Genomic DNA, 17,837 nt, shown 5'->3' with positions numbered 1-17,837 from the left:
TTAAAAATTATTTATCTAAAACATATGGTCATTTAGCTGCATATGAACCATTAGACACCAAGTTATTTGTTTTGTTTTTGCAGTTAATTTTAGGGTGTATTTACGACCAAAATTTTTTTGACCAATGTTTCGATTGATACTTTTAGCCGATATTATACAACCAAAACATTCTTAATGTATTTTTACATTTAAAAATGTATATTTTGCACTATTTTAATTTGTGCCAGAATTGAGGATGGAATTCCATTTGTAATTTTATGTACCGTATAGTATAAAAACATTTGAAAAATCAGAATGTATGTATATACATATAAAAAAATACGTATATTAAACACTATTATTACTGTAAACTATAAGCACTTGTATTAAAATGCATGGCGTATAAAATTAAACATAAACTTGGAAAATGTAACTAGAATTCTAAAATTATAAAGCAAATTTAATGAACACGTGGAAAATTACAAACTTTGAAATTACATAATATGAATTCAATCGAAAGTTATATGTGAAAAATTACAAAATAAACTTAATAAAACAACAACAGTGGATTCTAAAAGCTATGGTATAAGTTAAAGTAAAATATAAATTTTAACTTTTATAAAAATTTTAAAAACAATAAACAATTCCATTTTAAAACTGATGCAAATTATAGATCAGACGGCCAACACTTTGTTCGCGAGTTGAACGCTTCTACTGCTTCATTCAGCGAGAAATAAAAAAAAAATAGACACTAAAATGGCTAGAGCTCTAGCATTTTTATTCTTTTTTGTTTTCTTTTTCTCCCGTTAAACGCTTTGACGAAACATTTTACTGTTTTATCTTGCTAAGTGTTGGACATGACTGTTGCATGATCATAATTTGTATCAGCTTTTAAAGGACCGAGTTCTATTTATTATTTTTTTAATGTAATAATGAAATTAATAATTTATTACTTATAATTTTTACAATCCTATATTATGTCGTACTAAATTTATTTTACAATTTTTAATATTATGTAATTTCCTATTCAATTTTCCTGTTGTAAAAATCTTTCTTAACGTGGGCTAAATAAAAGAGAATATTGCGATATATAATTTACCTAAGATTATGAATAAAGGAGCATTGTTTAATTGGTCACGAATCCAACGTCAAGAGACATGGTAAAATAACGAATACCTGTTGTAAAAATCTTTCTTAAAGTGAGCTTAATAAAAGAATGATGCAAAAAAATAATGCGATATAATTTACCTGAGATTATGAATAAAGGAGCATTGTTTAATTGGTCATGAATCCAACATCAGAAGGCACGGTAACGAATACACTGACACGAATTGCCGAAATATCAATATGTCACCAGCAACGATCGGTTGCTCGATCACTTTTCGCATGCGGGCAATCAGTGAATTAAAAAGAGACATGACGAAATTCAACGCAAATCGGTAACACGTTCGTACGTGTGTAGTAAACCGTGAAATGTGCGTCGTAAACTCAAACGAGCTGAACGTTATCGTTGTATCTACGTCGCTCTAATAACGATCTGCGGAGTTCCGATGGACGCGGCGACGTTTGAATCCGGCCCGTTACGTGGAATTGACGACCATGCGGGTTATATTCGCAATTAACCGCGATCGCACGTAATAATTGACGTATCTCGACGCCAATGATCGCCCGACACTCGTCGAACGACGGCTATCAATCGAATTCTGTTCGCCCGTATGTGCGAATTCATTTTCAACGACTATACAAACCGACGCGATGTGAAAAGACTGTCGCGACTTCTAATGCCGTAAAATTGGCGCGGAACGACGCGAAGCAAGATGGCGAATGACGGGGGGGGGTAGTTGAGATCGAGGACGACAGATGGCGCCACGCGATTAGAAAAACCGCCCGAAAAATAAAATTCCGCACGCGTATTTATCAGTATCTACTGAAATTTATTGAGATAAAAAGGACAGTAGTCGGTATCTTATATTTAGAACCGTCTTAAATACAATTTTAAGATGTCATGAACTAATCAGAGATGTATTTGTATTTCAAGACATTACGATAAAATAAGAACCGACTACGAATACTAAATATTCAGACAATTATGATACGAATTTATAGATAGATCTATAAGAATAAATTTAATTAAATAAAAGATAGAGAAATTCTATATTCGATCAAAGTAGAGTTTAATACTTAAATACTATTTGTATAAATTTATGTACATATTTGATTATATAAATCGCGCGCCGAAATCTTTTTCGGTCTTGAAACGCAATCAAGAGTAGAACTAAAGTAATATAATGTCACTTATTAAATTGATAAGCACTTTAATCATTTTTGATGCTAATAAGCATCTTTAAAAAAATATTAATAATCAGATGTTAACAAAAATCTTAAATTTGTGAATAATTGATTGCGAAAAATATTGATGTTTCAAAATTATAGAAAGAGGCAAAGGAGCTTACTACGGTTCTTGAAAATTACGAAAAAATGATCGAATTTACTAGAATATTTATAACTTCATTGGTTATATCTAATGAGTTTGCTTATTTTTGTAATTTTCACTTCGTCTAAAGAACTGTAATAAGTCTTCAGATTATAGAAAGAGGACAACAATTCACTGGCTATTTCGAAACGCCTTTCTCGGAAAAAGAACTATAGACGCGACGTAAACAAAATACGAGCCGAAGCTCGAGCGGCGTTTTCCAAGAAACAAAAAAATTTCCCCTTTCGAACAAGCGGCTCGCTGACCATTAGAGTGCAAAATCAAACGCAGTATGCCGCATTCCGAGAAACAAAATGTAAAAACAATGGAGTCGTAAATCAATCTCTGTCTTCACGATAGAATTTATAACTTACTGAAAATTTAGTAACAATATAAAGGCCCGCTCGCGCCTTTCGAAGAAAAAAGATTGGTTGTGATGTAAAATGCATGGACTAACGCACGAATAAGATTTGAGCATCGCTTTCAAGATTTTAGTTTTTATAAGGCTGAAACAAAAAGCCAATTATTTTCGGACAAGCAACGAACGTCAAAAAATCAAACAAGATATGCCGAACGTGGCGTGTTTCGAGGAATAAATAGAAAAAAAAAAACGCTTGATCGCGGATCATAAATTCATCACTGCCTCCGTGACAGGAGGTTTGTTCTTTTTAACTGAATTTCTTGCACAGTTCACTCTCTCTTTTCTCTTGTTCTCTCCAACGTGAAGAGAAAAAGAGGAAAGATGAACCGTGCAAGAAGTTCAGCTGAAAAAAACAGGTCTAGGATTAAAATACCGATTTAGGAACATGAGACAACCCAGACAACAACAAAGGAATCCAAAAAGAACAAGAAATTCAAAATAATGTCAATTCGACGTCATATCGATGAATTTATGTTATTTTTTTAATTATGATAAAAATCTCGATTTCAGATGATCTAAGAATGACTACATAAAGTTAGATCATCTGAGATCGAGATTTTTATCATGACTAAAAAATAATATAAATTTGTCAATATGACGTCAAATTGACGTCAAAACGACAGTCTTGTATAACGATCATAATGCATAATTCAAAGAAAATGAACTAATCAAAGTTTTTCATTTCCTTCCTTTTCATGAAATAAAAGACTCTGATTAGATGATTTTCTCACGCTTTGTGCATTATGCATTATGCAAAGGGTTCTGTGCTCCGGTCTAAAGTCCAAAATCGAGACAAGACTGTTAGACGACTTTAAGTCGTCTTATGGCTCGATTTTGGAGTTTGGACTTTGTATTGTCTGGGGAACAGATCGCCGACTATTCATACAAGTGCAACTTCCAAGAAAAATAAACTAGCTGCAACAAAACAAAAGATTCGAGTCAATATATTAACTTTTTCAATCTGATTTTAACGAAACCATGTTAAAAATATTTTTTTATTTAATTTAAGAGCACCTTAATAAATAATTTATACTAAAAAAAATTAACTTTTTTCGAAATTTTTTTTAAATTTAGACTATTTTTCCATTATTGTATGTACAATTAATCTTAAAAGAGAAAGGGCCTAAATATTTGATTTTGATGATTTTCCCCCCTAAAACGTACAGCAATAAGGCACACATAAAATAACTCGTGTCCCTTATTTTCATCTACAATCGACTTATCAAAAGTTTCATCAAAATCATAGTGGGATACCCTTCTCTTGTCAGATCATGTCGACAAAACTTAATTAGTTTCAAGTTTCAACGAATACTATCTTCAAATTTGATGTATTGCAGCGTATCTTTATTTTTTGCATAGAAAATCTGAAGAAGTTAAGTAACAAAATCAGAAAGATACAAACAAAAAAATCTATTGAGATTTTTGTTGAATTTGCAAATCTAATGTGTTGTGTTTACGCGAAATAGTTAATGATTGTTCTTGGAAGTTAAAGATGGAGCAAAAAATCAGACTTTTAATCAAAATACCAAGCAAATTAATGTGAAAAAGATACAATCGAGATATTTAATAAAATTATTATTTTACGATTTTATGCTTACCATTTTCGTTTCATTGGAGATTGACCACTTTGCAATCGAAAATTCAGCTATCCTGCCGAAGGTCGATAAAAACTGAAACCTTCTCGTAATGCTCTCTCTAAAAAAAGAAAAAAGTTAACAGATTTGACCTTCTTGTCAAAAACATTTTTCAAAAAAATTGGAAGAAAATTGATGTGCGCATTTAAAAAAAGATCATCAAAATTGTGAGCGTTTTCCGCGTGCCCGATAGCCATAGTCAAAAGCCAGTCTCCGTGAAAACACTGTAAATACTGGAGAAATAACAATCGTAGTTATACACATCATGCACACAAAAGATATTATGCGCTTCAGATTTAGCAAATTATCTTCTTTGAACTTATATATGTTTTGTTTTTAGGTTTTGATGTTTTCTACGACTAATATGTGCTAACTATAACCTCAAGTTATCATAGGTATTTTTATCAAACTAGCTAAAGCAGTAAAATCATGAATAAAGCAACACGTAAGCAACAAAAAATTACTAAATTTATGTTTATGTTTTATTCAATTATGCTGTAGTGGCTATGTCAACTTAATAGACATGCATATCAGATATTTGATATAAAACAGACTACATACATAAAATGTAAAAAGCATTCAGCCACGTGCAAGCTGTTTTTTGTGAATGTTTTATATCTAAAATTTTTACGTTACAGATACAAATTATATAATGTAACGTAAGAATTTTAATTATATAACATTCGCAAAAAACACCTTGCGTATGGCTGAATGCTCTTTATATTTTATGTTTGTAATTTGCGAGCCACTAGTGAATTTGCAAATTTGAAACAGTCTACGATTGAAGCTCGTTTTACATATATTCTTGAATTTAAAAAAATTGGAAATCTTGTTAACACCATTTGAAAAATCTTGAGATCAATTAGCTGGTACAATAGAAAGTTTACCAAAAATCTGAAATATTATATACTATGCGAACAGAAATAATCGCCCTACACGTTGAAATATCGTCATGTATTAATACAAGATTAATTATTTATTAATATGTAATATTGTTTAATATAGGTCATTTAATTGTCGCCAATCAATTGAATATTTTACTCGGTGTATACGAAGTGCAATTATACACGTGCGATATATAATTAACGCTTCGACGATACAAATCTATCGTCACTCCACCAGCGATTGAGCAATGAAAACATTTCGGAATACATACGTAATTACCGTCAAACATCGCTTTGCTGATGAATTTTTTGTGAAACTGTTTAATTTTCTTCTAATATATGTAAATACATATTTTACGTAATACGGACAAAATGAGTTTTCCACAACTGGGCGATATTTTATAAAGATTTCGTAAATAAGATCTCATCCCGGGAAAAAATATTTTATATATAATTATATAAAATTATATATATTTATATGTAATTAAATATAAACTTACATATAAAATTACATATAAATATATGTAAAATTATATTAAATAATATAATAAATAAATGATAAATTTGATTAAACAGAGACTCTCAGAATCAATCAATAGCTATGTGAGATGATAGACAGTTGAGAGCAAACGCAGTTAGATTTAGCGTATATCTATTTCATACATCAATGATTAAAAAAATTATTACATTTATTATTACAATGAACATTTCGACTTCTTTTTAAGTCATCTTCAGCATGTACAAATTGATACAGAATTTTTACACAATAGTTATGTGCTTATTCTTGAAAAACTTTAAAATTTAAAATTCAAGTGGAATCACAATTTAATTTAATAAAACTTTCCTCTCTCAAGGTTTTATTATTTATGACTTTATAACATGTTTTTAAAAACTCAGTTGACATACTCAATATTTATATATCATTGGTACCTAATAACGAAGTGATTCTAACTTGAATAGCGACAAGTGACTAACGAATTATTTAAAAATGAAATTTATAAATCTTGTAATATTTTTATCATCATTATCGAATTCTTACAATGTTGTGCTTGGCAGGTTGAGTGAGTACAATTTAATAACACAACACATCATATAACAATTTCCTCCGAATCTGTCATTTATATCAACACATGTTTTAGATCTTAACAGTCACATAACTGATTAAGGCCCAGTTTCACAACTGACGGTTAACTCTTAACCGAGGTTCAACTTATTCATTATCTCTTTTCAATTCTAAAATTGAAAGAAAATGAGAAATAAGTTAAACCTCAGTTAAGAGTTAACCGTGAATTGTGAAACTGGGCCTAAGGAGGTTATTTCAACACTGGAATTGTAAATCATCCCAACATGCTAAGTAATTAAATAATGTAATTATAAATTGGATACATGCTGAAGATAATTTAAAGAGAAGTCGAAACATTCATTGTAATAATAAATATTATAATTTTTAACCATTGAGGTATGAAATAGATATACACTAAATCTAACTGCGTTTGCTCTCAACTGCCTACATCTCATATAGTTGATAATATATAAAATTAATATATATAAAATTGTATATAATTATATAAAATTATATGTAATTATATATAAAGTATGTCCATTTATGTACAAATATATAAAATTATTTATTGTTTTATATAATTATAGATAATTATTGAATATATATAAAATATTTTTTCCCGGAATAAATAAAGACATAATAAGATTATACAGAATGACGCAATACATAATACTGTGACCAAGAAATGAATAAATTTGAATTTTAATGACTTTTTGGACGTAATGATGACTTATTGACAGAAATCCCAAATCGTCGATGGACGGTTACGTGAATGTACTTGCAGACATCTTAAGAATACCTCGAGGCGATATATGCTTCGTGAACTTTACTCATCACTTGACGCAGATGATTTTCTTGGAACAGTAATAAAGATTACACAGAAAAAAACAATTTTATTGAAGTGTTTATAAATTTAGCTAGAGATCTAAAAAAATAGTTGTGTTGGACTATTAAAATAATTATGTAGAATGCTCAAACTAACTGATTGAATATCATAACTTTTTGCAGCATTGTCACTCTTCTGCAGTGTCACTTTCCTACATAGTTATTTTGGTCATCCAGCAAAATTATTTCAAGACCTACACGGCAGATGTGTCCAAAATACATCATGGAAATATCTTAAAGATATATTTGGGATATGTATTATCTTTAGGATATCTCTCTGATTTCGGACATTTCTGCTGTATGTCTAATTAAATTTTTTAATACTTTACCAAAATCGGTTCTTCCATGTACAAATAATCGCAAAAATATAAAGTCGATATTGTAAGTATGTTACATCCAGCAGTTTCCTATACGAAACGATTTAATTATATATATTATTTATTGTTTGAATCAAGAAACTGCCCCTTTTTATGCTCATTTTATTAATTTTTTTACTGAATCATAATAATCATAAAAAGCTGAAAGTAAAATGTGGAATGGCTGAATGCCAATTGGCTCGCATTGCCTATCGAACCATCGCTTTTTCATGTATCTATCATTTTTAAATTACATCCACTCTTTAAAATTTTTTAAATAAGTACCAAAATAAATTCGACTAATCGTTAATCATTGTTATTATATCCGTCAATAATTATATACACGGAATGAACGATTTTGCTAAAGTATCTAAAAATTTAGATACAGATCTGAAAATTATTCTGTTGGGCTATCAAAGTAATTATGTAGAATGTTCAAGCTGATTGCTAAAATATCATAACTTTTTGCAGCATTGCTTATCATACTTTTCTACATAATTATTTTGATGGTCCAATAAAATTATTTTCAGATCTATCAAAATTATATATTTATAGATACTTTAGCAAAATTTTTCTTTCCGTATACGACGTATCAATTTCAAACTTTCACTTATGTTATTATTTCTTAATATCGACGTTGTTTAAATTAAAGCAACCGCGTAGTGCATAATCATTAACAATATGTCGAAATGTAATAAACAAATTTATTAATCTCGCGAAACTTGCGAATAATCCAACATCATAATTAAAGAGATTCACTTTATACTGTATCTGTAATTGAGGGGATGGGCGGAATAAAGGTACAATTCTACTTAGACTCTTTTTCCGACAATTAGCTTTTTCATGTAATATTGATCGTACTAGGAGAGTATTGTAACATGTAACTTCTTAAAGACATTACATAAATTCATTTGATACTTTTGTACCCATTTGTGTATAATAAAAAAGTAGCAAGTTATTTTAATTTTTATTAATATCAAGATTTTATTATTAGGCCTTTGTTCCGCTTATCCCCTCAATTATTACCCGACATTCCCACCAATCGAAATGCGACAGTCTAGCATCGGCACGAAGCTGCGAATTATCGAACGTTAAACGTATGTTATAAATTTACTGTCGAGAACATATAAAAAGCATGATTGTTACGAGCAATAAACTGTAAGGACAACTTGACTGCGTGATAGATGGTAATTTGTTCTTGATACATCTCTATCTGTTTATTATATTGTTAAAGAAAAAGTTCAGAATCTTCATTTTCCTTCTTCATAAAAATGAAAAAAGGTATATAAATCTGCATGTTCATTTACAAAGTATATGCAGTTCCAATCGCGTATTATTTCCTTTTGAAACTTGCTCATTAATTTCTTTGCAGTATCTCATAAATCTCATTTATTCTTGTAAACTTGGCTGGTTTACAGAGAAGGCGCGTCGAATTTTTTCTTTGTCATTTCAGTGGGATTTTCACAAAGGCTGTATATACACATATTCCAGGGAATCACTCTCTGTCGAGTTATATGCTTCATTTGCAAGTTGCCTTTTTTTTTCATTTTTCGACATTTTTTAATATTCATATGTGTAAATTTTCTCGCCTCGACTGCTACCTATGGGGCTTGATTATACGCCTGTGAATACTTTTCGATCGACCAACGGTAAAATCGCAATAATGGGCATGCATCAACTCAAGTTTAATCGTATGATATACGAATTGAATGCACATATCGTACGTTATACATAATACACATCATGCATTATACAAATTTAATGCGCATATACACTATACTAATAACTACAAGAATCACGTGAAATAATTACTTAATAGACGCATTGTAAAAAATGTTGCAAAAGATACAAGATATGACTACATGTTTCAAATTCAAATTAAAGATAATTATAGCTTAATAAAAAATATAATGATTTGTTTTTTACGTATTGTTAATCAAATTAATTATATCATACATAAACTGCCTAATTAAGAAAATAAATTATAAACTGCGATTTAAAAATATTTATTTTTAATAATAAGATCGTAAAAAAAACCATCGCAGTTTAACATAGACATTTAAATATCCGTCGATGTAAATAGAACAGATTGCATTTTGGACATAGAAGACATGAAATAGGTATACAAAAAGACTTCGAACGATTACGAGCATATAAAAGTGAATTGCCAAAATCAAATAACTGGTTATACTCGTATCCTTATGTGAAGCATGCTCGTTATTACCGTATATTACCGTATATTATCGATGATCGGCTAAATCAAAGTTCTTTAATTATTCTTAACTAAAATATCTATTATTTGTGTTGGTCGATTACCATAAAAGTACAATATTTACGATATTATAATATTTATAATACTTATTATTTAATTATTAGTGAAAATTACTCATATTGTATAGTCTACGTGATCAGTCGCTCGCTCATAAAAGACTTCAAATATTTAACAATTGTCAATTATAAAGATATTTAAAAATGCCACTAAAAATTGATTTAATAAATTTTCTCATTGATAATTTGTCTATAAAAGTGTCTGTGTCAATTCAGGCAATTTTTTTCTCTAGTAATTTTATCTCTAACAAAAATATTATTAAAATTTAATATGAGAAAATAGATAAAATATGTGAAACAATATTTTGATTACGAATAGAAAATTATTTTATTAAAAAAATGTATTTATACATCAGAATATTCTGTATCGGAAGGATTATTTGCATACAGTGCTACATAATATCAGCCAATTAAATTACATAAGCTCAGAGTTACATTGGCTACGCACTACAATTTTTAATTATAATATGCTGAAATCAACAAAACGAAGCACTTTATTTCGTAATTTTCGCTGGTACTTCGAAGCAGATGACTCTATCATTTCCTTCTTTCAATGCGTAATATACGGTTACTGGAATCTGTAAGCAAAGTTATAACAAACATTTATGGCAACAGGTTGAAATCAAGTTATGAAAGAAACAAATTTCACATAATTAAATGGAAGAGATGTATTATCATTGTTAAATTATTCTTAAACTGATATCAGACTAGGAATTGAGATTGGATTGGAATTCGACCAATTACGACAAAGTTACCTAACTCGATGTTGGTTTTTTCTAATTGATTAAATTCCAATTTAATCTCATATTAACATTGTATATTATATATGTTTATTATACACATATATTTAATTATTGATAAATATGCGCAATTATGAGTCTTCTTTAAACTTTAAAATTTGCAAAATTACCCTGGGATATACTGATAAAATAGGGAAACTGTTTTTGTATTCATATTGTTCGCCTTTCTTCAAGGGACAACCGGCTTTGCTACCATCAGCGTTGTAAATATTATCACAGGCATTTGATCCATCAACTCCTATGAACGGTATGGGTATGCCGCCAATAAGCCCCCGCACGTTATTAGTTAACGTCTGAATATCTCTGTTAGGCACGAGTTTCATTCTTATACCGATAGTCGATCCCTGTTTTAATGGACACTCAGGCTTGTCGCAATCGGATATACTGATTTGATTGGCATCTTCGAACGGGTCACCTAAAATCATAAATCGTAAATCATAATTTGAATAGTGTGGGTATAATTTGTGTCTGTGTTGTGTCTTCACACAGTTCGATTTCGAATTATTTGATTACGTAAATCATAAACACATTAATCAAATCACGTGATTATTTTATTCATAAAAGGCAATTTAACTTGACATTAAAGTAATATTTCGCACGCTCTTTGTTCGAAGAATATGCATATACATACATTAGAGTAACAAAAATAGAGAATGAATGAGTACAAAAACTTGTGCGGTTTTCATAAAGTTGATTGCCTTGAAATATTTGAACTTCAGCGAGATTCTCATTACAGTGTCTGAGAATGTAAAGTAAGAGAAAGTAAAAGTAAGTAGAATATATGAAAACGAACGTATCGTATAGTTATTGTACAATATCTATTCGTGCTAAAAAGTAATAACCGATTAATTATTAAAAATTTTTTTAATTTATCAGACAATGGTAGTAATAGTAATTTTTATTAGAGTGCTAGATTAATGTCATCTCATAAAAAGCAGAAAATTACGTCAATCAATAAATCGACATTAATAATAAGTTTTCCTCAATGTCGTAAGGAAAAAAATAGAAGTTTATTCAGATTAAAGATGACGACACGTTTGCTTTTCATGATTATGATTGATCCGTAATGATCCTGAAGGTTATTGCTAAAATAGCTAGACAACCGGTCAGCAAGAAATCCTAGACAATAAGACAAATGTAAATTGTACTTATGCAAACATGACTGTGTGATTTTAATTTTTCTTGTGCATTCTTTAAAAATGATCCTTTTGTACGTAATGTGAATGTAATTTTTCAAATCATGTACACTTATTTACTTTATTGCAATAGTTCATTTAAGCACACAGTAAATCGAACAAAAAGAAATATTTTAGCTAAAAACACGATTCGATAAAAATATGTTTTATTAGTGTAAATGTAGGTCCCCTTGAAAATACGCAAAATAAACGTGTTATCAGTATGCATAATTGTCGCATTTAGTGTCAATAGCATAATATCTTTATTCTAGCTTTTTCTGAAAGAAACTACAGTTTTAACTGTTTTTAACTACAGTTTTAACGGTCGATCCATATAGTACATTTTTTTCTGTTGATTTTATTTGTTGTGCTTCGAACATACAAAGAAGAGACTTTGTTTATGTACTTGAACGATATTTATTTTTTACTTTAGAATCGACGCAAAATTTCTAAATTAACATTGAAATTCTAACGGTGAAACAAGTCGATTATAAATTAACGTATAAGTTAGTATTTCGCTCATTACTTTCACCATGTATCAATTATATTTCTTGTAAGCAATTATATAAGTATTAATAATAAAACTAATTCGTTGTCTTGTTCACATATCTCTAATAATTAGGAGTCTCTCTCTCTCTCTCTCTCTCTCTCTCTCTCATTAAGCGTATTATTTGATGATAAAATTATGAGAACACTAATTATAGTTTCTGTCACGAGTATGAGCAATCTTCGATATAGGTAATCATTCGATGTTTCACTCTTGTGTGGTAATTTAAAAAATAATCTGCCTGGCACTATTTAAGGATAGTTCTCCTTTAGCAATTTGCCATATGATTATGGATAATACATTTCTGTTGAGAAATATTTGTACGATCCTTGAAAAAATAACAAGGCGAAATTAATATGTCTAAAATATTATATAGTATACAATATGTCACACAAGAAGAATTTTAAATATCAAAAATATATATCGCAAGTCCCTCATTTACGTCAGAATATTCTAAAGTATGTAAAGTATAAAATTTTGCCAATATATTTTACAAGTATATGAAAAATTATACAAGCATGTATAAAATTTATTTCACCACAAGTTACATGTCAATGGACAGTTAAGCATTGGAAAAACATATCAATATTTAAATAAATGAAAGTGTAAATACTTTTATCACTCAGATATGAATCAGTAGCGAAATCTAAAAATATATTTAAATATCAAGTAATAACAAGATGTGTAAGTTAGCTTGAAATGTATATATGTGTCAATAGACACATATCATATATAGTATGTATATGATATGTGTCTACTGACAAGATATATTATCTTTAGATATATTTCGGTTTGCCTTGACAACGAATTATGACCAGATTCTTTTATTTTTTTCTACTTTTATCTCTATGTTTGTTAATTTTCGTAAGAATTTTCATCAAACATATCAATGATCCTAGAAATAAACCATATTTAATTTCCGATGGAGTTTTAAAAATAAAGAATTATTTGTTCTTCTTGAAAACTTGAAATAAAAATATTCACATACTTATAGAATTATATAACATTTTTAAGAATACAAATAGAAAAATAAATCGATAAATTTTGACCAAATGTTTTATAATATTCTGTATAATAAAATTTTGACGCAATGTAACGTCGAGAAAGTTTCATAAAGGTACTTAATGATATCGGCAAATCCTCTCACGCGTAAAGAGAAACAGTTTTAATTAAAAAATAAGTATTTTATAGATCTGTAACTTTTCCAGCGACATCAAAAAACGGACATAGCTCTCAGTACGTTAAAGGCAAATTTGATAATTATTTCTGTAAACAATTTATATAACGCTTTATCTGAAAATTCTTTCTTGCGCATGTTTAAAATGACAATATTATTGTTGATCATTTAGTTATAATACAACAAATTTTCGTTCGTCAACTCGTTTGTATATTTCCATAACGATGCTACGTAAATAAATAAGTCAACTTAGGAAATTATAGGAAAAGCAATAAATTGTTATGTTGCAAAAACGGTTCGCGCATTTTAAATGTAATTTATTAAAAACTAAAAGCTGTCTTTTAATAGATTAATGTATTTTCATGGATTAATGCATTTTTTAATAATATTTATATATTTTTATTTATTAATTAACTTACCAGATTCACAATGATTAACTAGCGTGGCACTGGCAAGCACAATGAGCACCGCGAAAACGAGAATCGTTTCCCTCAGCATCTCGTGCGGTGAAAGTGTTTCTACTTTTCCGTTCAAGAAACCTTGTCAGAATGCTGTGGGTCTGATCAGACCCAACTCCGGCTCTCGACTGATGACTGTAACTCGAACGCGGTCACAGGTGCCTTACTGTCTATACCGTCGTGCCGTGAAACTCCTGTTATGTATGGATTCATACGGCGCACGATATCCAACGTACGACGTTCGATATCCAATAGAATTTGTTTCTTGGAGACAAACATGTTGTTCACTAGAACCGAATTATATTATTGGATATCGCATCGTCGTACATTACGAATGTCGCGTGAGTCCATCAGGTATTCTCGTTAAGGAAGGGGATAAGAAAATAAAGTATCAAAATTTGAAAGTAGTCGATCAGACTTTAAAGTAAAAGAAAAATTCTAACTATAAGATTGTTACCATAATGTATTTCGACGTATATCATTTTTTTACTATTTGTATTTATGTGACAATAACAGATTTGTTCAAATCTACTACTTAACATTAAAGAATTAACGTCTTCTATGTACATATAATATTTGTAGATAATAATTTTGGTTCACTCAATATGATGTTTAATAAAGATATTTATTTTGTGACAGAGATAACTATTGACGTGTAACGAGAACTACAACTACCACTTATAAACATAATTATATGAAAATTTGGTAAATTAATTATACCTGTTATTAACTATTTATGAACAGTTGAAAAACATTTTAGCTTAAATCCATCTGGAAAACAGTGTTATGCAAAAATCTGTTTTACTTGTAAAATGTAAAATAGTTTCTTATAGTCTTTAAAGCGAGGATAGTGTTGATTAAAATTACATTACATAACGAGAATACATAAAAAATTAATTTTAAAATAAAAAATACTGGTGTTTCAATTATTTGTGAGACAGGTTATTACAAGTATTGATGATAGACAGTGTGATATATCATGTTTTGATATCAAAAATATACAATGATTTATAAAAATGCTAGATTTAATAGCAAAAACATCAGAAAATATTTGAATTATTCTTGGAAGAATATGTTAGAATCAACAATGGGTGTGGTATTTCTAATGAATTTCTTTTTTTTCAAGTGTATGATACAACTAAGTGACACATTTACAAAAAAACGTCGATGGCTGATTAAAATGTATGGAAAATACTTTTATTTTGCACGTCCACACACACACACACACACACACACACACACACACACACACACACACACACACACACACACACACACAATTTATCTTCATTCTTCTTATTCTTGTTTTATCTGTCATAAATATCTTCGGCATAAAGTTATTAAAATTAGATTGCACTAAAGATAACGCGCATACACGATACATATTTAAGTATATTTATTCAAAAAAATTTTTAATTATCGTCTACGTTTTTTTAAGAAACGCAGCAATTTCATACGTCGTAAATATTTTTAAATATTATTACTCTATTTGTACTCTAAATTTTAAGATCATTATTCAATTAGAATTAAATTTGTAAATTCATTAATGGCTCGCAAATTATAAACATAAAATATAAAGAGCATTCGGCCAAACGCAAGGTGTTTTTGCGAATGTTATATAGTTAACATTATTACGTTACAGATACAAATTATAGATGTTTCGGCCTCTATGAGGCCTATATCAGGCCTATATCATTAATTGTCGATTTTTGCGATTGAATGCGTGCGATAAATTCTCAACAATCATAGATATGCACGCGAACGTTCCGCATTTTAATCGTAACTCGCAGCAACCGCTCTTCATAATGTTTGATACCTCCTTTTTTCTGACTTCGTTTACCTCGGCATAACAAAACGGAAATGAAACGGACCACCATGGTCACAAGAACAAAGCACCGGAAATTAAGAATCTTTGTCCACCATTTCGTCCCTTTCCTTTTCTCTCTTTCCCTCTCTTTCTCTGCGGCTGGATGAGTCTCCTTATTTTCAATGGTAAACGAAGATCTCGATTAACTCCCGTAAACCGTATACTCTTGAAATTACTGCCACGTTGGTATCATATCGAACAATGTATCTCGTCGAAACCAGGCACGGCTGAAACGGGAAAGTCCAACATCTGACATAAAATCGCACGAGCTCGCTCGCATACTCTTTGTTTGATAATCGGAGAATAACAACGGCCGCTTTTCTTTCTGTTTTTCTGGAGTGTATATATGTATGTGATATTGGTGATATAAGGATAATAATTACAATCGGAATTTTCAGATTAAGATTCTGTCGAAGTGCACAATTTATGCTTGTGATTTCATCATATTAGAGTAATTAGGACTTTATAATATATCTATTTATAACGTATCTCTGAATTTATAATGTATCTATTCTTGGAAAATTTTGCTCGACAAAAAATAATAATATTAAATATGCAAATCTGGTCTCCAAGTTGCGGTTTGGTAACTAATAAAAAGCTTTCAAAACAGTAAAACGGCTCTCTTACGTCAGACAGACCAATGAAATGGTCCGTTATTTTGCATAGAACGTACATATATTCTGCAAAATGGAAGTATAACGTTGGTCGATGTGCGATGTTACTGCGAATTATCTTGTCAAGCTGACAGACTGATCAGAGTGAGTCAGGACAGTTATGAAACTTCTCTAAAATTATTTCTGCGTGACGATAAATATTTTTGTCTCTTTTATAGTTGATCAAAAGTCTATTAAAAAAATGTGCAGTTTTTACTTTCTATTAATCTTTAATTGTGATTTGCTTTATTTCGAAAGTAGACTGTACCAGAAGGTTGAATACATAGTTTAAAACAGATGATTTAACTCAAAGGATAGATTCTATATGTAGGACAAATCGTTTTAATTGAAAAAAAATAATTGCAGTAATTGCATGAAATAATTATTTCGCGGCAAATAAAAAATTCAGCTTATTTAAAATTAGCTTCGATGATGTAAATACGGAAGGAATCCAGTATAAATACGGAATATATACAACGAAGGTCATGTACTAACGGAAGGAATTACGAATTTTAAATTCCAGACGTACAGCGAGTGCATTGATTGAAGTAGAAGTCCAAAGAGAATACTAATTGTTATAGCGGTAGTAACCTTGAAGAAAGAGTTCCTGTTGATTTGAATTGTAGATTGCCACACAAATGTTTTTGAAAATTAATTTAATTTGAGAACTTTAAATACCGGAAATTATAAATAATTTCTTATATTTTTCTTTGATAAAAATTACATTTAAAATTAATATTAAATTGAATGTTCAATTAATCTTATTCAGATTATAATCAGATCTTCATCCAAAAATGTTGAAATTGTTTACTTTGACAAATGAAAATATATCTCATTCGCATAATTTTATTTGTTTATTTCACTGAATTATTTGTTGATTTTTAAAAAACCGTGAACTTTGTAAATATATTGTCAGGAAATGCATAATTCTGTTGCGTAATTAATGTAAATATCAACATGCTGGGTTGGTAATTTGAAAATTAGTACTGAATTTTATATACAAACGAAGTTTTGTTTATTATGTTACACAATGCTTGTTTCGATTACAAAATAGTAATAATCCTGTCACTGCAAAATTTCAAAAATGATAAATATCATGTACATATACATCAGAGCATAATTATGGAAATACATATT

The 17,837-nt window shown here is 29.5% G+C and overlaps 1 protein-coding gene across 1 annotated transcript; it reads right to left on the bottom strand.

The window, feature by feature from the left end:
- Positions 1–10,370: 10,370 nt before the first annotated feature.
- Positions 10,371–14,330, bottom strand: Npc2b (Niemann-Pick type C-2b). Its single transcript, XM_018502184.1, has 3 exons — positions 14,142–14,330; positions 10,934–11,238; positions 10,371–10,601 (listed from the first exon to the last, which is right to left on the bottom strand). Exons 1-3 carry the CDS (start codon positions 14,218–14,220, stop codon positions 10,518–10,520), a joined length of 468 nt encoding a protein of 155 aa, XP_018357686.1. The 5' UTR covers positions 14,221–14,330; the 3' UTR covers positions 10,371–10,517.
- Between the last annotated feature and the right edge of the window lie 3,507 nt (positions 14,331–17,837).

This window comes from Trachymyrmex cornetzi, unplaced genomic scaffold, assembly GCF_001594075.2.
Source record: "Trachymyrmex cornetzi isolate Tcor2-1 unplaced genomic scaffold, Tcor1.1 scaffold147, whole genome shotgun sequence".
In the NCBI taxonomy this organism is placed as follows: Eukaryota; Metazoa; Arthropoda; class Insecta; order Hymenoptera; family Formicidae; genus Trachymyrmex; species Trachymyrmex cornetzi.
The sequence above is the reverse complement of the archived record's forward strand: the minus strand, read 5'-3'. Positions and strand labels throughout refer to the sequence as shown.